Source organism: Delphinus delphis, chromosome X, assembly GCF_949987515.2.
Source record: "Delphinus delphis chromosome X, mDelDel1.2, whole genome shotgun sequence".
NCBI lineage: Eukaryota > Metazoa > Chordata > Mammalia > Artiodactyla > Delphinidae > Delphinus > Delphinus delphis.
In genome coordinates this window covers 115,310,803-115,338,648 of record NC_082704.1, presented here as the reverse complement: position 1 = coordinate 115,338,648, position 27,846 = coordinate 115,310,803, and the positions used below count along the sequence as shown (strand labels likewise).

General features: G+C 42.5%; 1 protein-coding gene across 2 annotated transcripts in view; it reads left to right on the top strand.

The window, feature by feature from the left end:
- Nucleotides 1–25,590, top strand: part of OFD1 (OFD1 centriole and centriolar satellite protein) — a 63,651-nt gene extending 38,061 nt beyond the window's left edge. For both annotated transcript variants that reach the window (XM_060003038.1, XM_060003039.1), the window contains 8 exons: nt 8,525–9,130; nt 9,614–9,734; nt 11,102–11,202; nt 20,337–20,456; nt 23,489–23,646; nt 24,403–24,561; nt 25,093–25,160; nt 25,455–25,590. In XM_060003038.1, the coding sequence (XP_059859021.1) occupies nt 8,525–9,130; nt 9,614–9,734; nt 11,102–11,202; nt 20,337–20,456; nt 23,489–23,646; nt 24,403–24,561; nt 25,093–25,160; nt 25,455–25,497 (1,376 nt within the window). In that variant the 3' untranslated portion in view covers nt 25,498–25,590. The remainder of the gene's footprint in view (nt 1–8,524; nt 9,131–9,613; nt 9,735–11,101; nt 11,203–20,336; nt 20,457–23,488; nt 23,647–24,402; nt 24,562–25,092; nt 25,161–25,454) is intronic.
- Nucleotides 25,591–27,846: the final 2,256 nt, after the last annotated feature.

The window sequence follows — 27,846 nt, the reverse complement described above, 5'->3', positions numbered from 1 at the left end:
AGGTAAAGCCATAGAGCCATGGGCCATCTTAGAAGTCAAACTCCCTGTCCATTTCACGGATACCAGCCAGGTCATCAGCTGAAGTGACTTGCTTTCACAGGTGCCCCATGCTTGGGGGAGCCTCATGCCCCAGATAGGAAAGGTGTGGTAGTGATGCAGAGGCCCCCAAATTCTTCCTGGACCTAGGTTTTCCTGTTTTATTTGCTACCCTGATAATAAGAGCAGTCTACTCTTCAGTGGTTTTATATACTCCTTGACAGGTGTATATACCTGTGGGAGAAGCAGAGTGCCCTGGCAAAAAGAGGGCTGCCGCTGGAATCAGAAAATTTGTTTTGTACCCCAATTTTGAAGTTAGTTGTTTGGCCTTGGACATGTTGCTTTTAACTTCCTTGGGCCTCAGTTGCCCCCTTTGTAATGAGGATAATAATACCTTCTGTGCCATGGAGGACGAAGGGGAAAGGTGATTGGCTCCAGTACAGTGCCTGGGGCATATGAAACACTGGGGAGATGGCCAGTGCTACCATCTGATTACTATGTCTTCCTGTGGATGCGTGACATCTGCCCCTCCTCCTTCATAACAAGTGTTCCGAGGCTTAGACACTTCCTTTAGCTGCTTCCAAGCTCAGTGGAAGGTCCTGAGTGTTCGTGATTTTGAGCCTTCTTCAGTTCCTTCTTCCCACTTAGGCCCTTGGTCCCTTCTCCCCACGCCACTTTTATTGTGGTCTCTTTACTCATCTCTACTCTTTCCCGTTCCTCATTTTCTCTCCACAATTCTGCCTTTGCCAAACTGCCCACAGCTGAAGCCTGTACCAAGCTCCTGTCGTCAGAAATAGTTTAATGAGGTTGGAAGCTTCTGGAACATGGGCATCACAAGCATCTGTCCCGTGGCATCATCAAGGTGGCTTTGCAGGAGAGGAGTGATCACATTTACTGGCTTTGCATTAGGCCAGCGCAGTGGCTCGATGCCTCGCTAACTGGGGGATTCAGCCGCAGTCCCCCATCCGTGGCATGGGAGCCGTGAGAGTTCTGGGCCCACAGTGGTGTCCTGACCGCATGTCCTCCTTATCTGAGACTCAGGCCGTATGCAGTGGATTTTGCCGCAGCCCTGGGAGTTCGGGGGCGGCATCCTGTAGTGCGACGCGTTCATTATTTTGAAGTCAAATGTGTGAACATTCATGCTGGGTGAAATAATTAAAGATTATAAATGGGTTTATATCAGCTCAGGTCAGATTTTTCAACCACATGAGTTGAAGTCTGGTTAGGCTTTGTCCCCTAATACATTGTAAATACCCTTTCAGTTCTCAAAGCTTTTAGATTTCAAGGTCGTGCATAATGGATTGTGAAATAATAACATGCGTTACGAATGAAGGCATATGAAGCAGTAGCTGGTACACATGAGCTCTCAAGTAAATGTTAATAATTACTGTTATGACCGTGCTTTCACAAACTATTTTATTTTTTTATTTTTATTTATTGAAGTTTAGTTGATTAACAATGTTAATTTCTGCTGTACAGCAGACTGATTCAGTTACACGTATATATATATTCTTTTTGATACTATTTTCCATTATGGTTTATCATAGGATACTGAATATAGTTTCCTGTGCTATACAGTAGGACCTTGTTGTTTATCCATTCTATATATAATAGCTTACATCTGCTAACCCCAACCTCCCATTCCATCCCTCCCCCAACCCCCTCCCTCTTGGCAACCACAAGTCTGTTCTCTTTGTCCATGAGTCTTTCTGTTTCGTAAATGTGACACAATTGAACACATCTTAGATTCCACATGTGGTATCACATGGTATTTGTTTTCTCTTTCTGACTTACTTCACTTGGTGTGATATTCTCTGGTTGCATCCATGTTGCTGCAAGTGGCATTATTGTCTTCTTTTTTTTTTTTTTTTACAGCTGAGTGATATTCCATTGTGTGTGTGTGTGTGTGTGTGTGTGTGTGTGTGTGTACCACATCTTCTTTATCCATCCATCTGTTGATGGACATTTAGGTTTCCATGTCTTAGTTCTTGTAAATAGTGCTGCTATGAACTTATGGGTGCATATATCTTTTTGGATTAGAGTTTTGTCTGTATACGTGCCCAGGAGTGGGATTGCTGGATCATATGGTAATTCTATTTTTACTTTACTGAGGAACCTCCATACTGTTTTCCATAATGGCTGTACCAATATACATTCCCACCAACAGTGTAGGAGGGTTCCCTTTTCTCCACACCCTCTCCAGCATTTGTTATTTGTAGATTTTTTAATGATGGCTATTCTGACTGGTGTGTGGTGGTACCTCATTGTAGTTTTGATTTGAATTTCTCTAATGATTAGAGATGTTGAGTGTCTTTTCATGTGCCTATTGGCCATTTGTATTTCTTCTTTGGAGAAATGTCTACATAGGTCTTCTGACAATTTTTTGATTCCGTTGTTTGTTTTTTTGTTGTTGAACTGTATGAGCTCTGTGTATATTTTGGAAATTAAGCCCTTGTTGGTCACATCGTTATCAAATATTTTCTCCCATTCTGTGGGTTGGCTTTTGTTTCATGGTTTCCTTTGCTGTGCAGAAGCTTGTAAGTTTGATTAGGTTCTGTTTGTTTATTTTTGCTTTTATTTCTATTGCCTTGGGAGACTGACCTAAGAAAACATTGGTACGATTTATGTCAGAGAATGGTTTGCCTGTGTTCTCTTCTACATATTTTATGGTGTCATGTCTTATGTTTAAGTCTTTAAGCCATTTTGAGTTTATTTTTGTGTATCGTGAGAGGGTGTGTTCTGACTTCATTGATTTATATGTAGCTGTCCAACTTTCCCAACACCACTTGCTGAAGAGTCTGTCCTTTTTCCATTGTATAAGTATATTCTTGCCTTTTTTGTTGAAGATTAATTGACCATAGGTTTGTGAGTTTATTTCTGGGCTCTTTATTCTGTTCCATTGATCCATATGTCTGTTTTTGTCCCAATACCATGCCGTTTTGATTACTGTAGCTTTGTAGTATTGTCTGAAGTCTGGGAGGGTAATGCCTCCTGCTTTGTGTTTTTGCCTTAGGATTGCTTTGGCAATTCTGGGTCTTTTATGGTTCTATATAAATTTTAGGATTATTTGTTCTAGTTCTGTGAAAAATGTCATGGGTTGTTTGATAGGGATCGCATTAAATCTGTAGATTGCTTTGGGTAGTATGGCCATTTTAACAACATTCTTCCAATCCAAGAGCATGGGCTATCATTTCTATTTCTTTGAGTCATCTTCAGTTTCCTTTACTAATGTTTCATAATTCTCAGCGTATAAGTCTTCCACCTCCTTGGTCAGGTTCATTCCTAAGTATTTTATTTTTTGAGGTGTGATTTTGAAAGGTATTGTTTTTTTACATTCCCTTCTGTTATTTCTTTGTTAGTGTAAAGAAATGCAACAGATTTCTGTATGTTAATCTTGTATCCTGCTACCTTGCTGAATTCGTTTATCAGTTCTGGTAGTTTTTGTGTGGCGTCTTTAGGGTTTTCTGTATATGGTATCATGTCACCTGCATATAGTGACCATTTTACCTCTTCCCTTTCAATTTGGATACCTTTTATTTCTTTGTCTTGTCTGATTGCTGTGGCTAGGACTTTCAGTACTATGTTGAATAGAAGGGGTGAGGGTGGGCATCCTTGAGTTGTTCCAGATTTTAGCAGGAAGGCTTTCAGCTTTTCACTGTTGAGTATTACATTGGCTGTGGGTTTGTCATAAGTAGCTTTTATTATGTTGAGACATGCTCCCTCTATACCCACTTTGGTGAGAGTTTTTATCATGAATGGATGTTGAATTTTGTCAGATGCTTTTTCTGCATCTATTGAGATGACCATGTGGTTTTTGTCTTTTCTTTTGTTGATATGGTATATCACATTGATTGATTTGCATATGTTGAACCATCCTTGTGAAGTTGGGATGAATCCCACTTGGTCGTGGTGTATGATCTTTGTATGTGTTGTTGGATTCGGTTTGCTAATAGTTTGTTGAGGATTTTTGAATCTATAGTCATCAGAGATATTGGCCTGAAGTTTTCTTTTCTGGCGGTGTCTTTGTCTGGTTTTGGTATCAGGGTGATGGTGGCTTCATAGAATGTGTTTGGGAGTGTTTCCTCCTCCTCAAATTTTTGGAAGAGTCTGAGAAGGATCAGTATAAGTTCTTTTTTGTATGTTTGGTAGAATTTGGGTGTGAAGCCATCTGGTCCTGGACTTCTGTTTGTAGGGAGTTTGTTGACTACAGATTCTATTTCACTTCTAATATCCGTCTGTTGAAATTCTTTATTTCTTCTTGATTCCATTTTGGTGGGCTATATGTTTCTAGAAAGTTGTCCAGTTCTTCTAGGTTGTCAAATTTGTTAGCATATAATTGTTCATAGTATTCCCTTAGGGTTTTTTGTATTTCTGTGGTATTGGTCGTTATATCTCCTTTTTCCTTTCTTTATTTTGTTTCGTTGGGTTCTCTGTCTTCTTGGTGAGCCTGGCCAGAGGTTTGTCAATCTTGTTTACCCTTTCATAGAACCAGTTCTTGGTTTTATTGGCCTTTTCTATTTTTTTAATCTCTATTTTCTCTCTCATCTTTATTATTCCTTCCTTCTGGTGACTTTAGGTTTTGTTTGTTCTTCTTTTTCTAATTTTTTTAAGTGGTAGGTTAGGTTTTTTATTTGACACTTTTCTCATTTTTTTTGTTTTTTTGTTTTTTTTGAGGAAGGCCTGTATCACTATGAACTTCCCTCTAAGAACTGCTTTTGCTATGTCCCATAGATTTTTTATGGTTCTGTTTTCATTGTCATTTGTCTCGAGGTATTTTTTAATTTCCTCTTTGATTTCATCACTGATCCATTGCTTTTTTTTTTTTTTTGGCGGTATGTGGGCCTCTCACTGTTGTGGCCTCTCCCGTTTGCGGAGCACAGGCTCCGGACGCGCAGGCCCAGCGGCCATGGCTCACGGGCCCAGCCGCTCCACAGCACATGGGGTCCTGCCAGACCGGGGCACGAACCCGCGTCCCCTGCATTGGCAGGCGGACTCTCAACCACTGCGCCACCAGGGAAGCCCGATCTGTTGCTTTTTTAGTAGCATGTTGTTTAGTCTCCATGTAATCGTTTTTTCTCATTTCTTTTTCTGTGGTTGATTTCTAGTTTCATGCCACTGTAGTCAGAAAAGATGCTTGAGATAATCTCTGTACTCTTAAATTTGTTGAGGCTTTTTTTGTGCCCTAGTATGTGGTCAATCGTAGAGAATGTTCCATGTGCACTTGTGAAGCATGTGTATTCTGGTTTTCTTTTTGTTTTGTTTTGCATGTAGTGTTCTGAAACTATCAGTTAAGTCTAACTGTAGTGTTGTTTAGTATCTCTGTTGCCTTACTGATTTTTTTTTTTTTTTTTTTTGTCTACAAGATCCATCCATTGATGTGAGTGGGATGTTTAAGTTTCCTACTATTATTCTTGTCAGTTTCTCCCTTATGTCTGTTAGTATTTGTTTTATGTATTTGGGTCCTCCTGTATTAGGTGCATATATGTTGATGTCTGTAAAATCCTCTTCTTGTATTGATCCTTTTATCATTGTATAGTGTCCTCCTTTATCTTTCTTTATGGCCTTTGTTTTAAAGTCTATTTTGTCTGATGTGAGTATGGCAACCCCTGCTTTCTTGTCATTTCCGTTTGAATGAAATATCTTTTTACATACCCTCACTTTCAATCTATGTGTGTCCTTTGCCCTAAAGTGGGTCTCTTGTAGTCAGCCTATTGTAGGCTCTTGTTTTCTTTTTAATCCAATCTGCCACTTTGTGTCTTTTGATTGGAGCATTCAGTCTGTTTACACTTAAGATGATTATTGATAGATATGTATTTATTGCAGTTTTAAGCCTTGTTTTCCCATTGATTCTATATTTGTCCATTTGTTTTTGTTTTTCCTTGGGTGGTTTGATGATTTTCTTTTGTATTATGCTTACGTTCTCTTGTTTTTGTTTTTTTGTGAATCTGTTGTATGTTTTTGATTTGTGGTTACCCTGTTTTCAAGTATATTAACCCCATTCTGTATCTACTTGCCTTAGACTGGTAGCCATATAGCCTGAAACGCATTCTAGGAAATGAAAAAATAATCTACGTTTTCTTAATCTCCTCCCCCACATTTTAAGATTTTGATGTCCCCTTTTACATCTTTATATTCATTCTTTTGCTGTTCATTGTGGTTATCGTCATTTCACAGAAATTTTTTGATTCTTTTTTAATCTGTGTACTGGCTTATTTAGTCGATTTGCTTTTTCCTCTTTTCTATTTAGAGAAGACCTTTCAATGTTTCCTTTAGGATAGGTTTAGTGTTGCTGTATTCTTTTAGTTTTCACTTGTCTGAGAAATTCTTAATCTCTCCTTGTATTCTAAATGATAATTTTGCTGGGTAGAGTATCCTAGGTTGCAGGTTTTTCCCTTTCAGGACTTTGAATCAATCCCTCGCCACTCCCTTCTGGCCTGCAGTGTTTGTGTAAAGAAGTCAGCTGATAGCTTTATGGGGGTTCCCTTGTAATTAACTCCTTGTTTTTCTCTTGCTGCTGTTAGCATCTTCTCTTTAACTTTTACCATTTTTATTATAATATGTCTTGCTATAGGTCTCTTTGGGTTTACATTGTTTGGGACCCTCTGTGCCTCCTGCACTTGGATATCTGTTTACTTCTTGAGGTTTGAGAAGTTTTCAGCCATAGTTTCTTCAAATACATTTTCGATCCCCTTTTCTCTTTCTTCCACTTCTGGAATCCCTATTATGCATAGATTGGCACACTTTATATTGTCCCATAGTTCTCTTATATTGGTTTCATTATTTTTTTCATTTTGCTTTCTGTCTGCTGTCCTGATTGGGTGATTTCCATTATTCTATCTTCCAGATGATTTATTCGTTCTTCTGCATTATTTGTTTTGTTGTGGCCATGCTGCACAGCTTGCGGGATCTTAGTTTCCTGACCAGGGATTGAACCTGCACCCTCAGCAGTGAAAGCGCAGAGTCCTAACCACTGGACCACCAGGGAATTGCCTGTTCTTTTGCATTATTCATTCTACTATTCATTGCCTTTAGTTCAGTTTTCGTCTCGGCAAATGAGTTTTCTAATTTTTCTTGGTTCCTCTTTATAGTTTCTAGTTCCTTTTTACAGTATTCTGCATTTTTGTTGATATCCTTTCTTAATTCCTTCAGTATTTTCCTCATCTCCTTTTTGAAATTGGTGTCTAATAAACTGAAGAGGTCTGTTTCATTGTTTGTTCTTCTAGGGGAATTTTCTTGGTCTTTTAACTGGGAGTGGTTCCTCTGCTTCTTCATTTTACTTATATTTCTCTTATTCTGTGAGTTTAGGAGAATCAGTTATCTACTGTGGTCTTAGAGGGCTATTTATATGTGGCATCATCCCTGTGTAGCGTCTGTGGATTTCATATTTTTTGGTATGAGAGCCGTTTTTAGTATGGATGCCTGTCGCCTCTTTCCTCAACGTGTGCTGGTCGTCATCCCCTTGATCGAGGGGGTGTGCAGACGCGGCAGCTGCTGCCCAGTCCTGGAGTTCTCGGCAGCGGTGGGGTCTCGTGCACCCCTGGAGCACACAGTGGGAGCAGAGGCAGCTTGCAACTGCTCCTGGGGCCTGGGAAGGCAGCTGTGGTGGCTTGCAACCACTCCTGGAGTCTGGGAGGGCAGTGGTGGTGGCAGCTGGAGACTGCTCCTGTAGCTCCTGTAGGTGGTGTCCTGCTGCCTTAGAGCGTGCACAGCGAAAAAGGCTGCAGTGGTGGGCCCCACCCCTCCCCTCCCCTCCCCTCGCTCACCCCCCAAACAGTGGCACCTGGCTTCCTCTGCCTACACCCTCAGGTGTGGTTGCATCAGACTTCAGCTCCTTCAGGCTGTTTCCACGCAGCCCACCCCAGTCCTCTCCCTGGGTCTGATCTCTGAAGCGTGAGCTTCAGCACCCAGCCCCGGCCCACACTGGCAGACGCGCATCTCAGGCTGGGGAGTACAGGGCGGTGGCACAGACCTTTTGTGCAGGTCTCTCTCCATCCTAGCTGCTGCAGACTGGTTGCTGCGTTCTCCTCCAAAGCTCTGTGTCTGTCCCGGCTGATCTCCATGCCGATGAAGGGACTTCCTGGGGTGCAGGAACCTGGCCTCTTTAACAGCTCCCTCCCAGGGTGCAGGTCCTGTCCCGATTCCTTTCTCACTTTCTTTCTTTTTTTTCTTTTTTCTTTTGTCCTACCTGGTTGCATGGAGATTTTCTTGCTCTTTCAGATGTCTGAGGTGATGTCTTCTGCTAGCGTTCCGTAGATATTCTGTGAGAATCATTACACATGTAGATATATTTTTGATGTATTTATGGGAGGAGATGAGCTCCATGTCCTGCTCTTCCACCATCTTGATTGCTCCCTCCACAAACTGTTTAATGTGCCAGTTTGCCCTTATTACTTTGATTTTTCAGAAAAGAAATTCTCAGTAAATTTTAATTTGATTCTCCACCTTTTCCCTTCCTGTCTCACACTGTCTGTCTGTTTGTAACCCGTAGCTCTGGAGAATGAACTGTACCGTAACACAAAGCAGTCTTTGTTACATCACTCCATCAGTGGGTTAATGAGTGGCAAGGAGGGACCTTGTGATGACGACATAAGCGGGGATTTCTTGAAAAATCCTCTGAGACAAGATGAACTGATGGCGGGCCCAGTTATACCACAGATCCCCAGTTACCCAAATGCCAGCACGGAGAGTAGTTCCCCCGATTCCGACCTTGAGTTTGTAGCCAATACCATGGCAAGGGTGAGAGAGCTGGAGCAAGAGGCCGAGCGCTTGGAAAAAGCTTTCCAAAACTACCATCGAAGGGTCAGTCGGTGCCCCGCCAAGAGCCCATCGGCAAACAGGAGCCTGCCCACCCTGCACCTGCTGAGAGCTCTCAAGAACGTCCCTGCAGGTGCTCCTGAGAGGTGTGTGTTTGCAGAGAACAGAGTTGCCTCTCAGCAGCCTCTGTTGAATGCGCATAGAGGGGACGAGAGTGAGGTATCTGACGTGCCAGGCAGCACAGCCTCAAGGTCACACAAGGATACGGCCTCCAGACGCCTCTCCTCCACTCCCGTCCCCAAAGCAAGGAGAAGCCTTGATAGTGAGATGTACCTGGAAGGTAAGCTCCTGCCACAGGGGTTGGGGATGCTCTGGATGTGGGTGGGTTGGTCCTCATCGGCCCAGGATGAGGACCGCAGGAGCGCAGCCAGCGCAGCAGCAGGTCGTGGGAGCCGGGCCCAGGAGAGCCCTGCCTTTGAACCGCGGGCTCCTGGGGAACCATGGCGTCTGCCCCGAGTCGCAGTTGTTGTGGGAGGCCGTGGGACAGAGCATCAAGTGCCAGTGTATTGCTCGGCACGGAAAGGTGCTCAGAGACTGGCACTGGCTTTGCCTTGGCTGCCGGTTACTTTCATGTGTTTTCTTGTTACCGCTGCAGTTTCATTCAGGTGCCTGAATTGTCAGTTCTGTGGATCATTTACACAACTCCACTGTTTGCAAGGATGATAGAATTCATTTTCAAAGTAATAGAATTCTTTAGAAACCACACTGCTGTCTTCTCCCCACAATCTGTAACATGCTCACCCTGGTTCCTCTTGCCTTGTAGGTCTGGGCCAGTCCCCGGCCACTGTCCCCTGTCCCGACAGAACGCCACAGCCTTCACCTGCCGAGTCCAGGTACAGCCTCTCTGTGCACTCACTCTCCAGCCCTGCAGAGCAGAAGCCCGGGTATGTACCGCCTTCTGCCCAGCCTCTGCCAAGGCTGGTTGCTGCCTATGATCTCCGTCATGGCGTGTTTGGTCTTTTAGGTGATATTAAAGACTACGTGGCAGTATAGAATTTGCAGTCAGATTGTGAGATGTGTGATCTTTGGGAATCATCTGCATTACTTGGGGGGAAAAAGACTCCTTTTAGCAAATGAGTAATTTTTACTCGTTTGCTAAACTTGATGTATAGAATATATACTATGGATGGGCTTCCCTGGTGGCACAGTGGTTGAGAGTCTGCCTGCCGATGCAAGGGACGTGGGTTCGTGCCCCGGTCCGGGAAGAGCCCACATGCCGTGGAGCCATGGCCGCTGAGCCTGCGCGTCCGGAGCCTGTGCTCCGCAACGGGAGGGGCCAAAACAGTGAGAGGCCCGTGTACCGCAAGAAAAAAAAAGAAGAATATGTACTATGGTATTAATAAGCATTTGCATAGTTCCATGAATAGACTTGGTTTATAAAGATAAAACAGATGTACTGACTCTGCAAAAGCAAATAAATTCAGTGTAAACTTAAAATAGTTTCATACATCATTAAAAAGTCACAGATATTTAGGCATTTAAATATAAGCAAATAAGTTTCCACTTTGTAAATCATTGAAATAAATTCGAAAGTGGTAGTGGGTCCTAGGATATGATGGCTGAAGCAGGATGCGGTGGGTGTGTTGAGAAGCTCGGGGGAGGGAGGGGCAGGCTGGGATTCGAGTCACATGGGGGACTCCTGCCTGTGCCCAGTCCCCATGGCAGGAGATTCTGACTCCTTTGTTCTGGGCTCAGGCCTAGGCATCTATGTGTTGATGCAGTTCTACTGTACAGAGTTGAAAACTGCCACATGTGCCTGTCCTGGTCCTCAAGTATGTAATATTTTTTATATCACTCCTTCTGTGCTAAAGCCAAGAGGAGAGGCAGGACACACATGGGCCGAGGTAGGGCACTGTGGTGTGTTGCATCTTTAGCTGGCTCATGCTAAAGGTGTGCACAGTTTTTCAAAAACTTGTCAAAAATTTTTTGTAGTTCTTTTTAAAAAAAAAAAATTCCTTCTAGGAACAGCCTTGAGAGTGCAACGTTATTCTTTGTTAACAGTGGTAGTACCTACCTCACAGCATGAGGCGGTCTGGAGGAGTGGCTGAGTTAAAGTATATTAACTGTTTGGAATGATGCCTGGTGCGTGGAGAGCGCCCAGTGCACCATAGCTCTTATTCTCTATGAGTGCACGAAAAATTAATTATCTAAAGCATTTTCTTGAGTCACAAAAGGCTTTTTCATCACCCTGTGCTCTTGTGTCTTATATTATTAAAGCTTCACATTCTTGAATTTTATTCTTCCCATCCAGTCTTTATCAAAGAGAAACAGAACTTCAAGACAAAAGTGAATTTTCAAATCTGGACAAGCTAGCTTTTAAGGATCATGAGGAATTTGAACCGTCTTTTGAATGTAAGTTTAAATATTAATACTTGTTTTTATAAGTTCAAAATGTAGAAAGTTTAGTTTTGGCAAAACATACCCATTGTTATAAAAAATAAAGCAGTTACAAATTAGGACACTCATTTTATGATAAAACCACACATACAGATACAGTGCCTCGTTTTTGTATCAGAAAGATTTTCAGGTTCTGAGTTCCATTTTTTAAAAATTTCAGGATAACTAATTGCAAAGTCGGAGCTAAGCCCATAAGTGAATCCTTAATTTATGAAGTTTAGGATTGCCTCAGGTTTAAAATAAGTGACTTCTTAAAATTTGCTTTTTTTTCCTCTTTTATGGAATGTGAAAAAGTTGTTGTTATTTTTTTTTTGAATTATACTGATTCCATCAATTGCCTCAGATTGAGAAAACCCTTTCTTAGTTAGAGAATGGAGGTAAAAGAGTATTAGCTTAAGGGCTTCCCTGGTGGCGCAGTGGTTGAGAGTCCGCCTGCCAATGCAGGGGACACAGGTTCTGCCCCAGTCCGGGAAGATCCCACATGCCACGGAGCGGCTGGGCCCGTGAGCCATGGCCGCTGAGCCTGCGCGTCCAGAGCCTGTGCTCCGCAACGGGAGAGGCCACAACAGTGAGAGGCCCGCATACCGCAAAAAAAAAAAAAAAAAAAAATCAGCTTAAGAGTCTAGAAACTGGTGTCCTGACTTTGACCCTGCCTTATACTGAAGCAGGAGGCTCCGAGGTAGAACAGTCTAAAATAAGGATGTAGAGTCAACCAGCTCTGAGGTTCTTTCCGTCTTGGCAAGTCTTGGTTTTTTTTTGGTTATAGAAGCTTTGTTCATGATAGCCAGAAACTTGAAACAACCCAGGTATCCTTCAATTAGTGAATGGTTAAACAGATGATGGCAAATCTATACGGTGAACTACCACTCAGCAATTAGTGAAACAGACTGTTGATACATGCAACAGTTTGCATGGATCTGCACGGAATTAGCTTAGTGAGAAAAATCAATCCTAAGATTACATACTATAGTAACTAGTTTATGTAGCATTCTTTTTTTATTGAAGTACAGTTGATGTACAATATTATAGAAGTTACTATGTACAATATAGTGGCTCAGAATTTTTAGAGGTTATACTCCGTTTATAGTTATTATGGAGTATTGGCTCTCTTCCCTGTGTTATATCGGGAAGTCTTTTTTTTTCTTATTGGAGTATAGTTGATTTACAATGTGGAGCTAATTTCTGCTGTACAGCAAAGTGACTCAATTATATGCATATATACATTTTTTTAATATTCTTTTCCATTATGGTTTATCCCAGGAGATTGGATATAGTTTCCTGTACTCTACAGTAGGACCTTGTTGTTTATTCATTCTAAATGTAATAGTTAGCATCTACTAACCCCAGACTTCTAGTCCATCCCTCTCCCTCCCCCCTTCCCCCTTGGCAACCACAAGTCTGTTCTCTATGTCTGTGAGTCTGTTCCTGTTTCATAGATAGGTTCCTTTGTGCCATATTTTAGATTCCCCATTCAAGTGATATCATATGGACTTTGTCTTTCTCTTTCTGACGTACTTAGTATGATAATCTCTAGATCCGTCTGTGTTGATGCAGATGGCATCATTTTGTTCCTTGTTATGGCTGAGTGGTATTCCATTGTATATATGCACCACATCTTCTTTATCCATTCATCTGGCGATGGACATTTAGGTTGTTTCCTTGTCTTGGCTATTGTGAATAGTGCTGCTATGAACATAGGGGTGCATATATCTTTCTCGATTCGAGTTTTGTCTGGGTATATGCCCAGGAGTGGGATTGCTGGACCATATGATAATTCTATGTTTAGTTTTCTAAGGAACTGCTATACTGTTTTCCATAGTGGCTGCAACAACTTACATTCCCACCAACAGTGTAGGAGAGTTCTCTTTTCTCCACACCATCTCCAGCATTTATTATTTGTAGACTTTTTAACGATGGCCATTCTGAGTGGTGTGAGATGGTACCTCATTGTAGTTTTGATTTGCATTTCTCTGATAATTAGTGATGTTGAGCATCTTTTCTTTTTTTTAATAAATTATCCCAATATGTGATTCATTAATATTTAACTTATAATTTACAGAATACTTTGATTTACATATTATTTGGTCTACCTGATTCTGTCCTTACTCTACTAAAATATGTTCTCAACAAAATAGAGTGTTAAAACACAGTCAAATAATGGTATATCACTCCTCTTCTCAAAACCCTGTACTGGCTTCTCAAGTATCCCACTCAGATTAAAAGTCCAGGTCCTTATGCTGAGGTTACCATTTCTCTCTGTGGTATTCACTGTCCCCGCACATCTTCCCTTTTTGCTTATAAAGGGGTCTCAAATTATCACCATTAGTATTACCCATTCAGTTCAGGGCCATTAAAACCAATTAAGTCATGGGACTTCCCTGGCAGTCCAGTGGTTAAGAGTCTGTGCTTCCAATGCAGGGGGCACGGGTTCCATCCCTGGTTGGGGAACTAAGATCCCACATGCTGTGGCCAAAATAAATAAATAAATAAAACCAATTAAGTCAGGTGATCTAGAACATGCACTCTGGCCCTCTTGATCTAGTTCCCTTTACTTCTCAGATTTCAGCTCACTTTCCCGGCTCATTCAGTTTAGGCACCCAGGCTTCCTGGCTCTTTTCCCAACACTGTACCCTTTTTATATATTGTCACATTCAATTTGCTAAAGTTTTGTTAAGAATCTTTGCATCTAGAGCATCTTTTCTTTACTGGCCATCTGTATGTCTTCCTTGGAGAAATGTCCATTAAAGTCTTCAGCCCATTTTTTGATTGTGTTGTTTGTTCTTTTGTTGTCGAGTTGTATGAGCTGTTTGTATATTTTGGAGATTAAGCCCTTGTTAGTCGCATCACTTGCAAATATTTTCTCCCATTCTGAGGGTTGTCTTTTCATCTTGTTTATGGTTTCCTTTGATGTGCAAAAGCTTAAAAGTTTGATTAGGTCTCATTTGTTTATTTTTGTTTTTATTTCTATTGCCTTGGGAGACTGACCTAAAAAACATTGTTACAATTTATGTCAGAAAATGTTTTCCCTAGGATTTTTCCTAGGATTTTTATGGTGTCATGTCTTATGTTTAAATCTTTAACCCATTTTGAGTTTATTTTTGTGTATGGTGAGATGGTGTGTTCTAAATTCATTAATTTACATGCAGCTGTCCAACTTTCCCAACACCACTTGCTGAAGAGACCGTCTTTTTCCCATTGTATATTCTTTCCTTCTTTGTCGAAGATTGACCCTAAGTGTATGGGTTTGTTTCTGGGCTCTGTTCCGTTTCATTGATCCATATGTCTATTTTTGTGCCAGTACTATGCTGTTTTGATTACTGTAGCTTTGTAGTACTGTCTGAAGTCTCGGAGGGAAATGCCTCCTGCCTTGTTTTTTTGCCTCAGGATTGCTTTGGCAATTCTGGGTCTTTTATGGTTCAATGTAAATTTTAGAATTATTTGTTCTAGTTCTGTGAAAAATGTCATGGGTCATTTGATAGGGATCACATTAAAGCTGTAGGTTGCTTTGGGTAATATGGCCATTTTAACAACATTGTTCCAATCCAAGAGCATGGGATATCTTCCTATTTCTTTGAATCCTCTTTAATTTCCTTATTTATGTTTTGTAGTTCTCAGTGTATAAGTCTTTCACTTCCTTGGTCATGTTTATTCCTCGGTTTTTTTGTTTTTTGGGTTCTGGTGCTATTTTAAAAGGTATTGTTTTTTTACATTCCCGTTCTGTTATTTCATTGTTAGTGTAAAGAAAGGCAACAGATTTCCAAATGTTAATCTTGTTTCCTGCTACTTAGCTGAATTCATTTATTAGATCTAGTAGTTTTTGTGTGGAGTCCTTAGGGTGTTCTATATATTGAATATAGTGTCATGTCATCTGCATATAGTGACCATTTTACCTCTTCCCTTCCAATTTGGATATCTTTTATTTCTTTGTCTTGTCTGATTGCTGTGGCTAGGACTTTCAGTACTATGTTGAATAGAAGAGGTGAGAGTGGGCATCTTTGAGTTCCAGATTTTAGCAGAAAGGCTTTCAGCTTTTGGGTGTTACATTGGGTATTACATTGGCTGTGGGTTTGTCATAGATAGCTTTTATTATGTTGAGACATGCTCCCTCTATACCCACTTTGGTGAGAGTTTTTATCATGAATGGATGTTGAATTTTGTCAGATGCTTTTTCTGCATCTATTGAGATGACCATGTGGTTTTTGTCTTTTCTTTTGTTGATGTGGTGTATCACATTGATTGATTTGCATATGTTGAACCATCCTTGTGAAGTTGGGATGAATCCCACTTGGTCGTGGTGTATGATCTTTTTTATGTGTTGTTGGGTTTGGTTTGCTAATAGTTTGTTGAGGATTTTTGCATCTGCATGCATCAAAGATATTGGCCTGTAATTTTCCTTCTTGGTGGTGTCTTTGTCTGGTTTGTCCCTGGTGTCAGGGTGATGGTGGCTTCATAGAATGTCTGGGAGTGTTCCCTCCTCAAGTTTTTGGAAGAGTTTGAGAAGAATCAGTGTAAGTTCATCTTTGTATGTTTGGTAGAATTTGGGTGTGAAGCCATCTGGTCCTGGACTTCTGTTTGTAGGAAGTTTTTTGACTATGGATTCTATTTCACTTCTAGTGATCGGTGTGTTCAAATTATTTATTGCTTCTTGATTCCATTTTGGTGGGCTGCATGTTTCTAGAAAGTTGTCCGTTTCTTCTACATTGTTGAATTTGGTGGCATATAATTGTTCATAGTATTGTCTTACGGTTTTTTGTATTTCTGAAGTATCAGTTGAGATTTCTCCTTTTTCATTTTTTTATTTTGTTTATTTGGATTGTCGCTCTTCTCTTCTTGGTGAGCCTGGCCAGAGGTTTGTTCATTTTGTTTACCCTTTCAAAGCACCAGCTCTTGTTTTTACTGATTTTTTTCTATTGTTTTTTAAATCTCTATTTTATTCATTTCCTCCCTGATCTTTATTATTTCCTTCCTTCCGCTGACTTTCAGTTTTGTTTGTTCTTTTTCTAATTCTTTGAGGTGGCATATTAGGTTATTTGAGATTTTGTTTGTTTGTTTGTTTTGAGGAAAGCCTGTATCGCTATGCACTTCCCTCTAAGAACTGCTTTTGCTGTGTCCCATAGATTTTGTATGGTTGTGTTTTCATTGCCATTGGTCTCAAGGTATTTTTAATTTTTCTTTTTTTAAAAAAAAATTTGTTTATTAATTTATTTGGTTGTGCCAAGTCTTGGTTGTGGCACGTGGCATCTTTGTCACCATGTGTGGGATCTTCGTTGCAGCATGTGGGATCTTTAGTTGCGGCACACGGGATCTAGTTCCCTGACCAGGGATCAAACCCAGGCCCCCTGCATTGGGCATGCAGAGTCTTAACCACTTGACCACCAGGCAAGTCCCTAATTTTCTTTTTGAATTCCTCATTGACCCATTGGTTTTTTAGTAACATGTTGTTTAGTCTCTGTGTAATCGTTTTTTTCTCATTTCTTTTTCTGTGCTTGATTTCTGGTTTCATGCTGTTGTGGTCAGAGAAGATGCTTGAAATAATTTCTGTATGCTTAAATTTGTTGAGGTTAGTTTTGTGCCCTAGTATGTGGTCAGTCTTAGAGAATGGTCCATGTGCACTTGAAAAGAATGCATATTCTGTTCTTTTTCTTGGATATAATGTCCTGAAAATATCAATTCTAACCTCTCTACTGTATCATTTAGGACCTCTGTTGCCTTATTGATCTTGTCCAGAAGATCTGTCCATTGATGTTAGTGTGTGTTAAAATCTCCTACTACTATTGTATTCCCATCAGTTTCTCCCTTTATGTCTGTTAGTATTTGTTTTATGTATTTGGGTGCCTCCTATATTATGTGCATATATGTTGATGCGTGTAAAAGCCTCTTCTTGTATTGATCCTTTTACCATTATATAGTGTCCTTCTTTATGTTTCTTTATGATCTTTGTTTTAAAGTCTATTTTGTCTGTTATGAGTATTGCAACTGCTGCATTCTTGTCATTTCCGTTTGCATGATATCTTTTTCCATCCCCTCACTCTCCATCTATGTGTGTCCTTTGCGCTAAGGTGGGTCTCTTGTAGGCGGCATATTGTAGGCTCTTGTTTTTTAATCCAGTCTGCCACTGTGGTTGTTTTTTTTAATTAATTAATTTATTTATTTGGTAGTGCTGGGTCTTAGTTGCAGCACATTGGCTCCTTAGTTGCGGCAGGTGGGCTTCTTAGTTGCAGCATGCCTGTGGGATCTAGTTCCCTGACCAGGGATTGAACCTGGGCCCCCTGCATTGGGAGCACGGAGTCTTAACCACTGCGCCACCAGGGAAGTCCTGTGTATTTTTATTGGAGCGTTCAGTCCATTGACATTTAAGGTACTTATTGATACATATGTATTTATTGCCATTTTAAATCTTGTTTTCCAGTTGATTCTATGTTTCTTCTTTGTTCCTTTTTGTGGTTTGAGGATTTCCCTTTATGCTTGTGTTTTCTTTCTGGTTTTTGTGAATCTATTGTATGTTTTTGACTTGCAGTTGCCCTGTTTTTCAAGTATGTGAACCCCTTCCTGTATCTGCTTGTTTTAGACTGATAGTCATATAGGCCCAAACACATTCTTAAAAAAGTCTACATTTTCTTACTTTCCTTCCCCACCTTTTATGGTTTTGATGTCCTTTTTTTTTACGTCTTCATGTTTATCCTTTTGCTGTTCCTTGTTTTATTGTCGCTTTCACAAATTGGTTTTTGATTTTTTCTTTTTGATCTATATATACTGGCTAATTTAAGTGATTTACTTTCCAATAGTGATTTCATCCTTCCTGTATCTTTTTGTTTCTTTTCTATTTAGAGAAGACCTTTCAATATTTCTTTTCAGATAGGTTTAGTATTGCTGTTTTCTTTTTGTTTTTGCTTGTCTGAGAAATTCTTTATTTCTCCTCCTCTTCTAAATGATAATCTTGCTGGGTAGAGTATTCTAGGTTACAGATTTTCCCATTTCAAGACTTTGAATATATTTTGCCACTCACTTCTGGCCTGCAGCATTTCTTTAGAAAAATTAGCTGATAGCCTTATGGGAGGGTTCCCTTTTAATTAATCTTTGTTTTAAGTTTTTTTTAATCTTAATTATCTTTTAATCTTTTAATTAATCTTTTAATCTTTGTTTTTCTTTTGCTGCCTTTAGAATTCTCTCTTTAACTTTTGCCATGTTTATTATAATATGTCTTGGTATAGGTCTACTTTGCGTTTACCTTATTTGGAACTCTCTGTGCTTCCTTATCTAGATATCTGTTTCTTTAGGCTTGGCAAGTTTTCAGCCATAGTTTCTTCAAATACATTTTTTATCCCCTTTTTTCTTTCTTCTCCTTCTGGAATCCCCATTATGGGTAGATTGACCTGCTTTATATTATCCCATTGGTCTCTTACATTGCTTTGTTTTTTCATTTGGTTTTCTGTCTGCTGTTTTGATTGTGTAATTTCCATTATTCTGTCTTCCAGATCACTTATTGTTTCTTCATTATTCATTCTGGTATTCATTGCCTTTAGCTCCCCTTTAGTACTGGCAAATGAATTTTCTAATTTTTCTTAGCTCCTCCTTATAGTTTCTAGTTCCTTTTTATAGTTATCCACATTTCTGTTGATAGCCTTCCTTAATTCCTTCAGTAGTTTCTTTTCTTTCTTTTTTTTTTTTAACTCAGTGTCTGTTAGACTGAAGAGGTCTGTTTCACTGTTTGTTCCTTCAGGGGAATTCTCTTGGTCTTTTACCTGGGAGTGGTTCCTCTGCTTCTGCATTTTACTTATATTTCTCTTACTCTGTGAATTTAGGAGAAACAGTTATCTACTGTGGTCTTGGAGCGCTATTTATATGCAAAAGCTTCCCTGCATAGCTTGTGTGAGTTTAGTATTCTTTTTGCGTGAGGGCCGTTTTTGGTTTGGATGTTTACCGTCTCTTTCCTCAGTGTGTGCTGGTTGTTATCCCTGTGATAGGGGCTGTGCAGGTGTGCGGCCAAAACATCCTCCCAGGAGGGCAGGGGCAGTGATTGGTGCCCGGTTGTGGGATCCTCAGCAGTGGCAGTGGTTGCACCCGCCCCCAGAGCTTGTGTAAGTGGTGCCCTGCCACCTGAGAGTGCGCATGGAGAAGCTCCTATGGTGGTCCCGCTCCTTTCCTTGCGCGTCCCCCAACAACGGCGCCTTGCCTATCTGGCCGTCCCAGGCTTCTTCCCATACTCCCCCAGTTATGACACACCACACCCGAGCGCCCTCAGGCTATCTCCCCGGTTCTGACCTCTGAAGCCTGAGCCTCAGCACCTAGCCCCCAACCACCCCAGCAGGCTGAGGGGTGCCGGGTGGCAGCACCAGCCATCTGTGCAGGTCTCTGTTTCCCCACCAGTGAGGGGACTTGCCAGGGTGCGGAAACCTTTCCTTTTTTGCAGTTCCTTCCCACGGGCGCAGGTTTTGTCCCGATTCCTTTCTCTCTTTTTTTTTTTCTTTTATCCTACCCACTCACCTGGCGTTTTCCTCACCCTTTTGGAAGTCTGAGGTTCTCTGCCAGTGTTCAGTCGATGTTTTGTGAGAATCGTTCCACGTGTAGATGTATTTTTGATGTATTTGTGGGAGAAGGTGAGCTCCATGTCCTACTCCTCCACCATCTTGATCCAATCCCCCAGGAAGTCTTTATATTTGTATATTAACCTATTGTTTGCCTTGTGAGCTTCATCCTCAAGTCCGAGTGTATAGTATTTTGAAAAGGTAAACGAAAGGGCTTAGTATGTTTTACCAAATCTTTGTAACCAACTTCATTAACTTTGTTAAATCATTGATATTTAAATAGAATTCAAATGATTATCTGCCAAGCCAGGTGAATTCTTCTGTCACTGGATTGATTTTCCTACTGGGTAACAAATTGAATTTGTAAATGAATCTCCTAAGAATGCTTTGAGAAACAGATACATTGGCAAGTGGCTAGGCTGACTTCCTAGAATCCTGTAAGGAAAGAGCTGGCCCAGTTGCTTTGTCTGAAACTTAAATGCTCAGCAAGGAGTTATCCCCACCCTCCCTTCTCTTGCTGCTGCTGTGAAGGACTCATGGGGGACTCGTTTGCACCTCATGTAGATGCAGGGAACGTACCGAGGCAGTTTGAGATGGACGGCCTCCATCCTGCTGGCAACGTGCCTCATGTGGACGGTGCTGCAGCCACTGTGCCTGCCAGACGTGTCTCTTATCAGTACCCAAGTAAGTTTTTCTTTAACTAATGAGATATGTTAATAATAATAATTAATATTATTTTTCTTTCTGTCTCTTTGCTTCCTTCATGCCTTAAAAAATTAGGAAAGTTAACCCTTTATATTTCAGTCTTCAGAAAAGCTGATGATATTGGAGGAAAAGTGATCATCAGACTTAACTTGTCTGGCCCACTTTGTCTCTCCCTCTCCCTTCTCCAGACTCCCCCCTTCCCTTAGCAGCCTGTGGAGGGGGAGATGGGAGCTTTGGTTCGGGGCTTGGCCAATAGCCAGGTCCTTTTCTCCTTGGAGCAAAGTGCTGAAGCCTTATACTGGCAATTCCTCAAGTAAAACCACCTACTAGTCGTTTGCAAATTCCGAGAACATCATCCCCCAAACCTACGTAAAGCCTCTTGTAAGCAGTTTGTTTGAAGTCACAGTACTCAGGAATATGTGAGTTGCTGACAGAAGCAAGAGTTTTTTGAGAGGGTTGATTTTGCTGATTCCCACGTAAATCATTCTGGAAAGCACTCTTTCAGGGCAGCTTGATCAAGAGCTTTTTCTGTGCTGGGCACTTTCATGGAGGCTGGGAATTCAGCAGTGAACCAGCCCAAGTCCCTGCTTCACAGAGCTTCTAGTGAAAGGGTGGGATGGTCAGCAAGCCATCACCAAGGACCTCCAGTCGGATGGGTACTGAGTAGGGATGGTGGCCACCTGAGAGCGGACCTGATGGGCAGCCGTCTGGCAGAGATGGGAATAAAAATAATAGAATAGGGCTTCCCTGGTGGCACAGTGGTTGAGAGTCCGCCTGCCGATGCAAGGGACACGGATTCGTGCCCTGGTCCGCGAAGATCCCACATGCCGCAGAGCGGCTGGGCCCATGAGCCATGGCCGCTGAGCCTGCGCGTCCCGAGCCTGTGCTCCGCAACGGGAGAGGCCACAGCAGTGAGAGGCCCACGTACCGCAAAAAAAAATAATAATAATAGAATAAGGAAAACCAACTGAGTAGATAGGTGTTCTGCCTCTGAGATGGAATGGAGATTATAATAATGGCTTTTTAAATGATTATTAAGTAGTGTGGCCACATTTTGATCATTGAGAAATTCTCTGCTGTTCATGTGACCTCTGCATCTGGGCCCAAAGAGAAATGAAAAGGCTGAAATTTGGTATCTTTGAGGTGCCCAGTGGAAAAGCTTCTTTTTTTTTTTTTTTAAAAAATCCAAAGAGGTTTTTGTCCAAGAGGTTTTTGTATGCCACTCTGCAGCCACAAAGTATACCCCACGGCAAAGAAGGAGCCCTTTTTTCTTCCTTCTTTAACTTTTTAAATTGGCACCAAACAGCATTCCTATCTGAGGTCCCTGTTCCATGTGAGAAAGCGACACCATTTGGGAGTGACCCTTCTCCCCCAGCAAGGAGGCAGAAGGTTGCATTTCTGCCTGTGGAAATGACCAGCTGCCGCCTCTGGTGTTCAAGTTCATGGCCAGGATCAAGGGACAGAGAAGACTGTTACCTCTCTCCTATTAGGAAAGCTAGCTCAGTTCTGTTGGTGATGTAGAACAGGGCATGGCAAAGAGGTTCAAAGTCCTCTGGTGTAAATCTACGAGTTTGTCTGTTTCTCAGCATTGTTTAGGGGGGAAGAAATGAGGTTGTAGACTGGAGCTGGTGGAGAAAGGTCAGCATAATCATCAGCAGGATTGGAATTTAATTAAACCTGTGAGGCACAGGGACTTGTGCTGTGGGCTATAGGGAGTCAACACATAATTAAAGCATGGGCCTCGCCTGGAAGGAATAGAAGTAGTAAAAAGATACACAGGGTTTGGGGCAAGGCAGGCACGAAATACCGTGTGAATATGGCGCTGGAGAGGCTCCCTGTCCCTGTGGGGACACGTAGGTGCGCTTGGGTTGGGGCTCGCGGGGTAGGTAGGGTTTTGTGGGAGGGGTGGCGGGGGAGGGAGCGTGTCGGGTCGGGGAGCCCGCGGACGCGAGGGTGGGAGCAGGCAAGAGCAGCTGGAGTCGGGGATTGGTGAGTGTGCTGGCGCGGGGATAGGGTGTTTCAGGTGCAGGAGTGGTGGTGATGGGGAGGAAGTCAGTGCAGAAAGAAAAAGGCAGGGTGTCGGGGCCTAGGCTGCCGTGGGTGTGGACCCTGCCAGAGCAGAGACGACACACAGCAAATCCTGGCCTTCAGGGAGTGACTGGTGCTAACGAAGCGGGGTTGTTTGAAGGCCAAGCGACTGGTGTTGGGGAGAGCGTAGACTCCGGTAGTGGAGCTGTGCAGGAGCTGGTGGTAAGGACCCTCACCACAGCAGTGGGAGCCGGAGGCAGAAGCCATAAGCCCTGGTGGCTTGCTGGGCAGAGCGTAGGAAGAGCGCAGTGAAAGGGACAGGAATGCAACTGGCAGGGAACTGCCCCGCTGACAGCACGGATGTGAGGCCTGGGAGAGAGATCAGGATGAGAGAGAATGTGTGGGGATGACCAGGACGGAGGTGCTAACCAAAACCCCGGGGAGGGATCAGCCCGGAGGAAGTGGGGTGACGGCAAGGTGGCCCGAGCGGGGAAGCGGGGAGGGTGGTGGTTTTGTCGTGCTCCAGGCTCAGGAGACTCGAGTGCCTCTGTGAGAGTGGGTGGCGGGTGGGGAGTGACAAAAGTGCTGTGGAAGTAAATGGGGACAAATGTGTGTGCATCAGAATCCTAAGGATGGGGCGGGCTTGGAAACCAATGCAGAGGCAGAAATGCAGGGCTTGCCTTGGCAAGGATGGAGGAAGGAGGAGATGGGGGCGGAGGGGAGGACAGTGGATGTCGTGGTGCTGAGGATGACCTGGGCTCATCTCAGTGAGGTGAGAGGTGGGCGGCGCTCGCTCCCGGGAGTGGGTCTGGAGCCTCGAAGGCCGTGAGTGGGGAGCAGTTGCTCAAAGTAGGTGCACAGAGGCGGCCGAGAATCACGCGGTCTCCCTGGGGCTTGGCAAGGCCCCTGCCAAAGCCGATCCCAAGTTTGTTTGAAAAGTCTGCTGCTGGAAGCTGTTGATTCTTTATTTTCTGTCTCGTTAGGTGTAGATCAGAAACCACTTGGAGAACAGGAGGAAGAAGAAACAATATGGGAACAACAAGCAAAGGAACGAAGTCAGGGAGAAGAGCAGAGGCAGAGCAGGTGGCAAGAAGCTCTGGAAAGGGAACGGCAAGAAGTAGAAAAGCTGGATCAGGAAAGGGTGAGGATGCGCAGTGAGTTCTCTGTCCTAGCCGCTTCGTGGCCCCCTGCAGCAAGTGCCCTGCTCTTGGGAGGGTGAGTCCTTCGTGTGTCCTGAAGTCCTAGGAGCGGCAGATAAGTGAACAAGCCACTGGTGGCCTCCGACCCTCTTCTTTGCTGGAGAGCACTGAGGACGGCTGCGGGGCGTGCAGGCCTCGTGCCTTTCCTGGTTCAGGGTAGCATGGCCAGCCCCATTCATGTGCATCCTCATCTGGTCCTGAAAACAGGCTCGGAAACGAGGAGGACCTTGTTTTGCTGTTGATCTTCTCGTTGCAAATGAGGTTGAAAGAAGAGACTCGCAGGGTTGGCTAGCTGGGACTCAAGGAACCCCAGGGAGGTGGCTTCCGGGGCACCCCTGCCCTCCGCGTTTGGTGCTCTTCTGGCCCTGGTTCTGGTCCCAGATGGGTGACTCGGGCCACTTCGCCTGCCTGCTGAGGCTTATGTGAACTAATCCTCCGTGTGAGGGGTCCTTGGCCTCCTGGTTAATGTGGTCTACAGCACAGGACAGTTGAGGCAGATTCATCCTTTCCTTCATTGAGATGACAGGTTTTTATCCCCCTTTGATAGTAGCAATGACTTCAGTTAAAAAAAGAAACAGTTCTCTGGCATGCAGGTTGTACTTAAAGGATCAGGATTATATTACTGTGCATTTTTCAACCCTTAGAAGTTTTAAAAGATGTCATTGTATATTTCTTATTTTGGCCCTCACCTGTTTCAGAGGCTAATTGAAGAATCGTTGAAGATGGAAATGGAAAAAGAATTCGAAATGAGCATTCAGGAAACGAAAGACAAATCTAAATCTGTCTGTAGTGAAAATCCTTTAGAGAAGTACATGAAGATCCTCCAATGGGGTCAAGACCGGGATACCACAGATAAGGTGCCGATGCTGTGGACGGGCGTCTGTGGGTGCGGGTGCCGAGGGCTTCTGTGGTTTACTTGAAACCTGGGGGATTAGGATCTGCCTTCTCCACTGGGGACAAAGGTAAAAGCATAGATAGTCCAGAGTTCACATGGAGCCTCAGTACACTCCTGACAAAATGTCATCCCTTTTGCTTGGGTAAAAGATTGAAGAGATTTTGATTTGTCAAAGTTTGTGAAAGTTGGGATGTCTCTATTATTTTAAGAACAAGAAATAAATGTAATGAAAGCCCTATGAACAAATACTGAACGCATTAGCCCTAAGACAGTAATATTTGATGTAAGTCTAAAGTACTATGGGTGTTGAGAATGCCTTCCAGGTAGTTTATTCTGATGTGCTTGCTAAATGTCAAGTTTAAAAGTCACTGCTTTTTTAGACGCTTAAATTACATATATATTTCAAAAGTAGTTCTTAGAGAAATCATAAAGTGTTTAATAAAATGAATCCACATCTAATTGCAAAATTCTTCTCCCCGCCCCTTTGTGTCAGAGTTCAAAAAAGGTGGTCATAGAGGACTCACAAGTGGACACACTGCCATCTAGTGACAAAGATGAAAGGTATGGCGTCCCCTACGTTGTGTTCTTGTGCAAACCATTATCATATTGCTGCTTTTGTCAGCCAGGGAAAGGTTCAGATATCTGAGTTTGCCTTTAAGAAACTGAATCAGTCAAAATGACTGACTTAAAAAAAAAAATCGATTGCATTTTGTAACCTGTGAAATTGCTACTGATGCAGATCGTAAGCAAGGGCAGAAATCCCACAGGGAAGGAAAGAGAGCATGACAGAGATCCCTGAATAAACTTAACAAGAATTTAACAAATTTTTAAATTTTTTGTCTTTCCCTAATTTAGTTTGACAGGCTTTTCTCACGAGGAACCAGATGACACTTGGTAACCGTGTTCTTGCTGTGCAGCTGCTTACTCAGATACTGTAACTAAAGGCCTATGATTTCTCTGTGATAAGACGAAATGCTCAATAAAAAATCATGTGTGATCCAGTGTGATTTTTTTTTTCATAATTCTGTTTGGTACTATAGTGTATAAATGAAAAATAAGTGACATCTGTGGGGCGGGGGGATGAATTGGGAGATTGGGATTGACATATATATACTAATATGTATAAAATAGATAACTAATAAGACACTGCTGTATAAAAAATAAAATACAGTTCAAAAAAAACACAAAGGGACACCTCTTCAGCATGTCTCATTCTTAGGCCCTTCATTACACTGAAATGAGCTGCTAATTTTTTTTTTTTGCATTTTTGTCTTAGGTTATGTCTACTTGAAAACTTACCTTATTGGTCAAGTTCTAGGCCTGCATTTTGGAAGTTTCATCTGTGTTCCTTCCTCTCCAGAGTCGGGCTACCAGCTGTCAAACAGAAGGCCGTCTTCCCTGACACTCTTGTTTGTGATTTGTCCCTGAACATAGAGACACGGGTTTTTCTATTCTAGGCTCTAGAAATAGTATTATATCACCTCTGGTCTTTTACTTTTGACATCTTTTTCTTGATAATCAACACAAACCCTTCTGAAATGGTGATAAAAGAGAAGGTAACATTTATCGAGCACTTGCTGTGTGCCAGGTATAGTTTTAAACCTTTATAGGTATTAACTCATTTAGTGCTTGTATCAGCCATACAAAGTGTAGGTACTGTGAGTGTCCACATTTTACAGATCAGGAAACGCGAGGCACAGTGAGGTTAGTGACTTGGCCAAGGTCTCATGGCCATCAGGTCACAGAGCCCAGATGTATACCCAGGTGTCGAGACCAGTACTGCCTCTGACCTGGGCTGTTCTGGAGCTGGTCTGGTGGAAGACATCCTGGGACTTGCAGTGGGTCACCCATCAGATGTCCCTCTCCAGAATGACCTTTAGAAACCACACATCGCCCAAATCTAGGAAACTGCAATCAAATGCAGCACCAGCATAACTTCCACAAAGGGAAGAGGGGACTCATTTGCTCGCCCTCCCCTTCATCTTTGTACCCGTGCAGCTCTCAGCCCAGCGTCTGGCTTGCACGTGGGAGTGTCTCGGAAAAGTTCTTTAATGACACTGCCGGTATAGTCACCAAAAAGTGCACACAGAACTCCTCTGAGGGTGCCTGGCCTTAGGGGTTTTCCAGGACGTGAGACTTTCAGTGCTAACAGGTGGTCACCCAGCATCTAGCACAGGCAGGGCTGGGCTGGTCTGTCTGCTCAGTAAAACCCTAGAGGATTCCTTTCCCTTTATGTATACAGACTGGGCTCAATTGTCGTTGCCGGTGAAACTTGTTTGGCCTTTAAGTTCCATGACAAAGCGGGAAGGAGATTTGCGGATATTTATTATTCCTTAGGCTTCTAAGGAATTTTTCATTTAAGTATACCTTTGAAAATAATGTGAAGAAATTAGTTGTCCAGGCATCGTTCATTATTACACTTTGCCCATCATACACAGAGCCTCATCGCCACCAAGAACTTGGCATCTTCTCTTTCAACAGCACCTCAGGTAACTTTCTTTTTCCCTTCCAGCTTTGAGATATAATGGATGTATGACATTGTGTGAGTTTAAGCTATAGAACATGTTGATTTGATATACTTGTATTGCAAACTGATAAACACCAGAGCATTAACACCTGCATCATGCCACATAATTACCACTTGGTGACAACATTTAAGATCTACTCTAAGCAACTTTCAAGTAGATAGTACAGTATGAACTATAATCATCCTGCTGTACATTAGATCCCCTGAACTGACTCATCTTCCAACTGCAAGTTTGTGCTCTTAGACCAACATCTCCTCTTCCCCACCCCCAGCCCTTGGCAACCACCATTTTTGTCTGTTTCTAAGAGTTCAGTTTTTTTAGATTCCACGTATAAGTGAGATCATACAGACCTTGTCTTTGTCTACCTTGTGTCACTTAACATAATGCCCTTAAGTTCCAGCCACGTTCGTGCAAATGGCAGAATTTCCTTTTTTCTGATGGTTGAATAATATTCCACTGTGGTTATGTATACCACATTTTCTTTATTCATTCATCCTTTGATGGACGCTCGGGTCCTTTCCTATCTTGGCTATTGTGAATAATGCTGCAGTGAGCATAGCAATGCAGATATCTCTTCAAGATTGTGTTTTCATTTCCTTTAAATACCCAGAAGTGGAATTGCTAGATCATATGGTAGTTCCATTTTTAATTTTTTGAGGAAACTCCATAGTGTTTTCATAGTGGCTGTACCAATTTACATTCCTACCAGCGGTGCACAA